General features: G+C 36.6%; 1 protein-coding gene across 1 annotated transcript; it reads left to right on the top strand.

Moving 5' to 3' along the window:
- Positions 1 to 471: 471 nt before the first annotated feature.
- On the top strand, positions 472 to 5177 carry LOC133173201 (N(4)-(Beta-N-acetylglucosaminyl)-L-asparaginase-like). The gene is made up of 8 exons (XM_061308157.1): positions 472 to 580; positions 922 to 1075; positions 1583 to 1695; positions 1781 to 1893; positions 2114 to 2337; positions 2424 to 2531; positions 4537 to 4670; positions 4753 to 5177. The coding sequence occupies exons 1-8, from the start codon at positions 472 to 474 to the stop codon at positions 4932 to 4934; spliced, it is 1137 nt and encodes a 378-aa protein (XP_061164141.1). The 3' UTR covers positions 4935 to 5177.
- The last annotated feature ends 4192 nt before the right edge of the window (positions 5178 to 9369 follow it).

Genomic DNA, 9369 nt, shown 5'->3' with positions numbered 1-9369 from the left:
TCCCCAGATGCATTATGCAGATGCAACATGCCTTCAAATTGCTTTCTCTCTGTCAGCTGTCTTTGCATTCATGTCATACTTTAAGGTCTTAATGACGTTTTGGATTTTTTCCTTACCATCGTAGTGCACGCAAATTACGTTTGACTGATTTATAATTTAGAAACGATAATTATATTAAGGAATAGAATTGCGTTATAAAACACAACTCTGCTTTCATTTTTTAAAATATGATGTTTAAAATGTCTTGTACAAAGCTTAGTTGCAACCATAGTATATCACAAAATGACCAAAATAATTTATGATAAATATTACAGTAAATCGGTCGTATGTGAGTCCAAGTAGTATAGAAATGTCGCCATTTTGTTTCAGACGCAGCTATTTTGAAAATGGCGGAAATTGCGACTTATCAGAAACTTAAATGCCAGCAAAAATATAATTATGTATCTATTTCTGTCAGTTTGGGACCGTGATATGTTACGGACAGTATGGTGGCTGGCCTTATCGGGCCTTGTGATGAAAGGAGGGTCCACTCATCGTATAGTCATCAACACCTGGCCCGTCACAAACTCAACGATGGCAGGTAAGAAAAATTAGTTCAATATCAGCTTAATTATTCTTCTGTATGTAAATTGTGGTCACATGAAAACAAAAAGCGCAAACATTTACACTGTATATCGAAAATTTAGTTCCGGCATTTTTCTGTCCCCCTCCTCCAATGCAAGTTATTTTTCTATAGAATATTTTACATGTTGATATTTAACTTTTAACTACTAGTATATTGACATACAACTTAAACAGTAAGTCAACATTCAACATAACTATGATGATGCTGGTGTAAGAATTTTTTTGCATAACACACCTTTTGGTGAAAAAGTAATATTTTTTGTAAAATTTGAAATTTGCCAATGCATATTCTTACAGCATGGACAACATTACTGAACAACGGAAGTGCTGTTGATGCTGTTGTTAGCGGATGTAGTCAGTGCGAGGCACAGCAATGCCGGGGTACCGTAGGTGCAAACGGAAGTCCAGATGAAGATGGCGAAACCACGCTTGATGCTATGATAATGGACGGGTGAGAATAGCCTTCAGATTTGCTTCCACACTACCTTAACTACATGTACTATGTGCAGAGTCTTTTTTGAAAAAAGTTAAGTGATTTTCTCTTCTGCATTAAGCCTGTATCAAAATATGGATTGTTATTAGTTTATTCAGAATTTGAAACTTTAAGGATAAATAACACTAAATTTTTTTCTTCCAAAATTCACATACGTTTACTTAAATAGGTAGGCGCCTTTCCCACTAAAAATTTTTTTTTATATATATATACAAGTAAAATTCCATTGAATGAAATATTGAAAAAATAGCAATATATTTCTTCAGTGTGGGAAGTGCGATAATTTGTTTGCTGTATGTCTCTTTAGGGATATCCGCAGTCAGGAAAGATAACTCTTTAGATGTTATTTAAGGGGGGCCGACCCTCTGATAAGAAAGATAACTTTCCAGGTAAAAAAAAAACCATTGTAAAAAAACCTAAGGCTTATGGACCTTTTTTTATTCACTCCTTACAATATACTTTAAGGATGACTATGGACGTGGGCGCTGTAGGTTGCTTACGAAGGGTGAAGACGGCCATAGCTGTGGCACGAGCAGTGATGGACCACACCACTCACACGCTTCTTGTAGGAGATTTGGGTACTTAGCAAGTGTTCAAATTCTTCTCGAGAGACTGCCACTTTGGTATTCCTTTTGAAAATCAATCTTCATGTATTACTTTCAGCGACAAAGTTTGCTTTGGAGATGGGATTTTCAGAGAAAAACCTCACCGGGAACAGGTCTTTGAACATTTGGAAAGACTGGAAATCACACAACTGTCAACCAAATTTCAGAGAGGTGATAAGTGGGAGTAGAAAATGTCATTAAAAGTGTATCATGGTTATAGTAAACCATCCGGGACAGCCAAAATGACTTTATATCCGCAATGTTGGATAAAGCAAATTGATAAAATGATAATTCCTTTGTAATATTTGGCAATTCTGACTTCGTTTTCATTGTGTATTCAGGACAAACGTATAAAGCTGTACATTATTCTTTTCTAAATTTTTCATCGAAGAATGTTACACCAGATCCAAAACACAGTTGTGGGCCTTACCAACCCAAAACACAAACAATAGAAGACCTCCAGGAACCGTTATTTACGGGGAATTATATAGAAAGTGACCCCGACCCAGGATATGACGTAGATAATCACGACACAATAGGCATGATTGTAATTGACCAATCAGGAAGCATCAGCGCCGGTACCTCAACAAATGGTCTTACACATAAAGTCCCAGGGCAAGTCTTTTTCTCGTATAGCCACTCCCGTATACTAAATTGTAACATTTTAAATACATGTATAACAATATAACTTTTTTTTCTAGACGTGTTGGGGATTCCCCGATAATGGGGGCGGGATCTTACGCGATGAATGGTGCAGGAGGAGCAGCTGCGACCGGTAATGGCGACATCATGATGCGATTCCTTCCGTCGTATGTAATAACTGATATAATTCATTTCATACTTAGATATATTTTAAGAACTTTATATTTATGTAAGACACCTCATCGTATCAGCCTCTTCTGTATGGACTAAATTTGAATGAATTATTCATCAAGGAATATAATGTCTCCTATATTTTCTGGATGGGTGAATTTGGGGCAGATCCAATTCTTAAAGTACTATAAGCCCAAAATAAGACAAATATGGGTGGATGCGTGGCTGATATATCTGCGGATACATGCTACAAGATCTACCCAAGATATGGCATCTTGCCCACAAAATGTTTACTTTCCAGATAATTGACCAAATACAAGTCTATGGAGCAAGTCCGTCCTTTAAAAATATAAAAGCCCTGTACCTAGACAAAACCTCATCGAAGGTGCATTCAGAGATGCAGATACTTTTGCTTCAATGATGTTGGTGATAAATTTTCTAGGTAATTGGTTGATGTTCCACGTACCTTGCGAGAATTTTTCACTTTACTGGATGTCACCATAAACCGGTGAAGGGCTTCAAATTTAGACTTTTATTCGACACTCAGGGTCATTGAGCATTGAGAGATCAACGCCTACCTTGACAGGGGGCCTCGGTTTTTAGCTCACCTGAGCCGAAGGCTCAAGTGAGCTTTTCTGATCGAAATTTTCCGTTGTCTGTCGTCGTCTTTGGCGTTGTTGTCGTTGTCATAAACTTTTCACATTTTCATCTTCTTCTCCAGAACTACTGGGCCAATTTCAAACAAACTTGGCACAAAGTATCCTTGGGTAAAGGGGATTCAAGTTTGTTCAAATGAAGGGCCACGTCCTCCTCCAAGGGGAGATAATTACGAAATAGCAAAAAATTATTGGCATTATTGAAAAGTCTTCTCCTCAAGAACCAATGGGCCAGGAAAGATGAAACATGTGCAATTATTGTCAGGTAGTGTAGATTCAAATTTATTCAAATCATGACCCCCAGGGGCAGGGTAGGGCCACAATGGACGATCAAAGTATAACATAGGTGTATATATAGGAAAAATCTTCAAAAATCTTTTTCTCAAGAACAGCAAAGCAGTGATTGGTAATATTTACGTGGAAGCATCCTCAGGTGGTGTGGGTTCAAGTTTGTTCAAATCATGGACCCAGGGCTAGGGTGGGGCCACAATGGACAATCAAAGTTTTACATAGGAATATATAGGAAAAATCTTCAAAAACCCTCTTCTCAAGAACAGCAAAGCTATGATTGGTCATATTTATGTGGAAGCATCCTCAGGTGGTGTAGATTCAAGCTTGTTTAAATCATGCCCCCCGGGGCTAGGGTGGGGCCACAATGAACGATCAAAGTTTTACATAGGAATATATAGGAAAAATCTTTAAAAATCTTCTGAAGAACAGCAAAACCACTGTTTGTCATATTTATATGGAAGCATCCTCAGATAGTGTAGATTCAAGTTTGTTCAAATCATGACCTCCAGGGGTAGGGTGGGGCCACAATGAAAGTTCAAACTTGTAGAGAAAAATGCCAGTCAAAAATTATGTTGGCATCATTAGCAAGTGTAGATTTAATTTTGTTCAAGTCATACCCCCACTCCCTTTTCGTGGTAGGTTGGGACCACTTATGCATTTAAACTTTTCAATACTCAACTGATTTTTTTCTTTTTTCCTGGCCACAGTGCTCAGGTGAGCGATGTGGCCCCTGGGCCTCTTGTTAAGGTCTCATCTGAAAGACCCGCAACTTTCACTACAAAGTGCTGAGCGCTTGGCGAAGGAACAGTTGTTTCCTTTTTTTATCGACCTAGGTTTGTCGCGGCTGGTGTTGAACCCAACTGTCCGATCACGGATAGAGGAGAAGATCTATTATGAGGGCTTTAAAAAAAAAAAAAAAAAACAAACAAAAAAAAAAAAAAAAAAAAAACAGCGCATCTTAGAAACATTGATTTCTTATGAAACTTTGCCATACCGACAATTTTAATTCGTAGGGGCGAGTTTTGTAATTTTAATAACCTTTTTTCATACATAGTTATAATGCAGTGATTCAAATGCAAAATGGAGTGGATCCAGTAACTGCACTGCAGAAATCAATGGCACCGATAATTAAATTTTACCCATCATTCCGAGGGGCGATGATTGCAGTCAATAAGGATGGAAAATATGGTATTTGATTTTGAAATTACAAATACTGTATTTCCAAATACGATATAACTAAGAATTTTGCAAAATTTGAATTTCTTTTCAGGCGCTGTGTGCCATGGTTACACTAACTGGACATTCTGTGTGGCAGACGACACTACACCGGAAGTTCAACTACACCATATAGACTGTAAAAACAGTATGAAAGATGTAAACTCTGCGAATACTCGCAATCTTCCAACAGTTTTTGTCCTCATCATACTGTATTGTATTTTTCTCTTAATCTAGAAATATTGCTGCTAAATGAGTGACTGTAAATATATTCATTTATCTCGCATGCTTACCCTTTTTATCCCATTATATAGTGTATGTGGATATTTGGGTCATGGGGTGTTGTTTTTTGTATTTCACAATCTATATCTCGACGACTTATGATATATAAACAAGTACATATTTGTGAATTTGTAAACATAAATGATCAAGTAGAATATTCGAAATAATTTTATGAATGAACTAGCATGCAAACAGATCTTCCTTTTTTAATATAATAAACATTTAATCCTCAACAATGAAACACGTAGACCACTTATGACTTCATTGTTAAATTACGTCGATTGTTTCTCTACTCTTCACTAAAATATTAACAGCAATGAAGGAGAAATTTCAGGAGTACGTTCTACAATATATTCGAGAAGTGGTGTTAATCAGATGTGGATACTTCAGAACTCCATGGAACAAAAATCACAAAATTTTACCAAAATCAATGGCATCAAAACGTGCGACTTTTCAACACATAATACAACCATTCTTTACGATAAATTAAAGTCCAGGCTTTTTGACATCATAGCTGCTTTTTCATTAAAATGGAACTCTTAATTTATTTGCTTTGTCATTAGTAATTTGCAAAATTATTTTGTTAAAAATATTCTGATTGTTAACACAACTACACCGAAGATGATATTAAAAAGATGCTTTAGTTTTTGATTGACAATAACTATGTAGTTTTTGGATATCAAGTCTTACAACAATCTTTCGGAATTTCCAGGGTACTAATTGCGCTCCATTATTAGCAGACCTTTCTAGCTCACCTGAGCCGAAGGCTCAAGTGAGCTTTTCTGATCAAAATTTGTCCGTTGTCTGTCGTTGGCGTTGTCGCCGTCGGCGTTGTCGTAAACTTTTCACATTTTCATCTTCTTCTCAAGAACCACGGGGCCAATTTCAACTAAACTTGCCACAAAGTATTCTTGGGTAAAGGGGTTTCAAATTTGTTCAAATGAAGGGGCACGCCTTCTTTCAAGGGGAGATAATTATGAATTTGTGAAAAATTAATGAAATCATATAAAAATCTTCTTCTCAATAACCACTGTGCTTGGAAATATGAAACTTATGTTGAATCATTGTGAGGTAGTGAAGATTCAAGTTTGTTCAAATCATGACCCCCGGGGGTAGGGTGGGGCCACAATGGGGGATCAAAGTTTTACATAGGAATATATAGGCAAAATCTTAAAAAAATCTTCTCAAGAACAAAGCCATAATTAGTCATATTGATATGGAATCATCCTCTGGTAGTGTAGATTCAAGTTTGTTCAAATCATGACCCCGGGTGAAGGGTGGGGCCACAATGGGGGATCGAAGTTTTACATAGAAATATATAGGAAAAATCTTTAAAAATCTTCTTCTCAAGAACAACAGAACTACAATTAGTCATATTGATATGGAATCATCCTCAGGTAGTGTAGATTCAAGTTTGTTCAAATCATGACCCCCGGGTTAGGGTGGGTCCACAATGGGGGATCAGAGTTTGACACAGGAATATATTGGCAAAATCTTTAAAAATCTTTTCAAGAACAGGAAAGCCATGATTAGTCATATTGATATGGAAGATTCAAATTTGTTCAAGGCATCCTCCAGTAGTGGGGGGGGGGGGATTTTACAAAAAGGATATATAGGAAATATCTTTGAAAATCTTCTTCTCAAGAACAACAAAGCCATGATTAGTCATATTGATACGGAAGCATTCTCAGGTAGTGTAGATTCAAGTTATTTCAAATCATGACCCCCCTCCCTCCCAGGGTAAGGTGGCAGGCATCTTTAAAATTCCGTTTACAAGACTAGCAAAGCCATGTTTAGTTTTTTTTTTATAAATACAGAAGCATCCTTAAAAAGTTAAGATTCAGTTTCACTCAAAACATGGCACCTGAGGGTAGGGTAAGCCTAGAACAGATGATGAAAGCTTTACATATGAATAAATAGGAGAAGAAATCAGCAGGGCCATATTGACTCAGGTGAGCGTTGTGGCCATGGGCCTCTTGTTTGTATTCATACGAACCAGAATTTATTCAAAAACTTCTGCATGAAAGAAGTCTCTTGCTGTGGCATTCAATTCGACAATTAGATATATCGACGACGTTTTATCAATTCAGAATATTAATTTTCATTCCTATATTGCTTCGTTATATCCCTTTGAACTCGAAATAAAAGACACCACAGAGCCTGATATATCTGTTTCATATTTGGATATTTTACCAGAAAAAGACGTTAATGGTAACCTAATAAAAATCCTGTGTGATAAACGTGACGACCTTTATTTTCTATCTTCACATTCCCTCATTTCTGTAGCAATATACTCTTATCACCTGCAAATGGAGTTTAAGTCTGCTAGTTGGTTTGATACGCAAGAGCATGCTCTACGTACGTTCAAACAATTTCTAAAACGGGACAAGCTATAGATAAATAAGTTTATGATACAAGGATATCAATAGTACAGTTTAAAGTCAACATCTTTCAAATTCTATGGTCGGTACAATGACCATGTCAGCAAATACAGACTATTGTTAAGTTGAATGTCAACTGACGTTTTTCATACAAATTGTTAGGTCATTGTTTTCACACTGAATTAACTACGAGTTTTTACGTTTGCCCAATCATGACAAGGAGCGCACGACAGGTGTGACCGGTCGAAGGGGATTCTTACTCCTCCATGGCACTTGATTCCACCTCTGATGTTTTAAGAGATCCCTGTTTGCTCTGCTTCCAATTTGTATTGTTTCAGGGAGTTTGATTGATGTTAGCAATCTTCATATTTCATGACTTAACAAAGAATTTATGGTATTATCGAACCTGTTTTTTATGCAGGCTAAAATACGCCTTGTTAAAATAAAGTAATATAAGAAGAAGCATTTGGAAATGCAAATATTTCATTAATCAAGCATATCGCTAATTTATTCAAAGAAGTGATACATTTATTTTACGCAGTAAAAAATGGAAGAAAACTAGAAAAGACACCAAAAAGACAGTTGTTACTAAGAAAGACTCAAATAGGGTTGATGAGGGCTAGTCACAGCTACCTTGAGGAATCATCCAATGTACCAAGTACAATAACTTAGAAGAACAGTATCCTCATAGCCTCCGTGAGGGAGAAAGGATGAAAGTCTCAACAGGACAGTTACATCGGTAATGACCAACTTTGTACAAAGGACGTTGACTAGCAAAGATGTTGATGAAACTAGACGTGCAAGAACTCAAGTGGTTTGCGAATTCACCAAGCCAAAACAGGATGTCGACCTCAGGCCACTCAGCATCAGCGCACGGTTCTTTCCAGCTGAAGAGAATCAGGATATTCACAATCAGGATACACATCACAGTGCTGAGGACCTCTACGCGCCGGAACAGGCACAGAAAGAGACCATGACTTAAATGGAGGAGGCAACTTATGTATCAGTAACTTTCCCTAACAACAATACTATAGTTTACTAACGTATCAAATTTTTTTTACTATAGTAAATCAGGTATTTTAACATTGGATTTCACATTGTTATATGTTTTGTTCTTGAATTCATACATACACATTTCTGAGATTAAATGGAAATATTATTTGTATATTCACATATTTTTCCCCCCAAATTTTACATATCTGTTATCGAATTTAAGAGATTAAGCTTTGAAATCTCAAAAAAAGTTCCATAGTTAATCAAAGTATCAAAATTTTCACTATAATTAACTATAGTAAATTATAGTTAACTATAGTAAATTTTTGTTAGGGCATGAACGATAATCAGAAACGGAACGAGATTGATGACTATCTGGACTACAATCACTAGTTCCTAAACTGTGCCCTGCAAGGAGACACAGAGAAGTCGCATTTTCTTTGGCGTATGAGCGCTTTTGGTTTAGAGAAATGGAAGAAGTTCCACCAAAACAGAACAGAAGACAAAGGGAAATAAGCTAAATAATGCAGGAACATAGGGCCTTGAGGAAACAGCACAAAGAAGCAATCACAGAGGAAAGAGAAAGACTGGAACAAATTAGAGAAACCTTAAGATCTCGCTTGGAATATCCTCAGATTGCAGAAAAACCAAGGACTAAGCAAAAACAACGGCTAAGAAAAGAGCAACCTTCGTACAAGGTCGATACGATATATCCTGGTGAACTTGAGATAAAAGATACCACAGAGTCTGACACATCTGTTTCATATTTGGATATTTTACTTGAAAAAGACGTAAATGGTAATCTAACAACCAAGCTTTATGATAAACGTGATGACTTTAACTTTTCAATCGTCAACTTCCCTTACTTATGCAGCAATATACCTTCATCACCTGCATAGGGGTTTATATCTCTCAGTTGATTCGATACGCAAGAGCATGCTCTACGTATGTACAATTTCTAAAACGAGGTAAATTATTGACAAATAAGTTGATGAAACAAGAATATCAGCTGTCTC

Source organism: Saccostrea echinata, unplaced genomic scaffold, assembly GCF_033153115.1.
Source record: "Saccostrea echinata isolate AGI-Se365-2 ecotype Australia unplaced genomic scaffold, CSIRO_AGI_Sech_v1 ptg000056l, whole genome shotgun sequence".
NCBI lineage: Eukaryota > Metazoa > Mollusca > Bivalvia > Ostreida > Ostreidae > Saccostrea > Saccostrea echinata.
Note: the sequence above shows the minus strand (reverse complement) of the source record. Positions and strands in the feature narration are given on the sequence as shown.

Excerpts from the sequence above, each read along its gene's own strand:
- LOC133173201 (XM_061308157.1), top strand. The coding sequence starts at position 472 with ATGTTACGGACAGTATGGTGGCTGGCCTTATCGGGCCTTGTGATGAAA. Across the intron at positions 1,894-2,113 it reads GTCAACCAAATTTCAGAGAG|AATGTTACACCAGATCCAAA; the intron begins GTGATAAGTGGG and ends TTTTCATCGAAG. Across the intron at positions 2,532-4,536 it reads ATGATGCGATTCCTTCCGTC|TTATAATGCAGTGATTCAAA; the intron begins GTATGTAATAAC and ends TTTCATACATAG.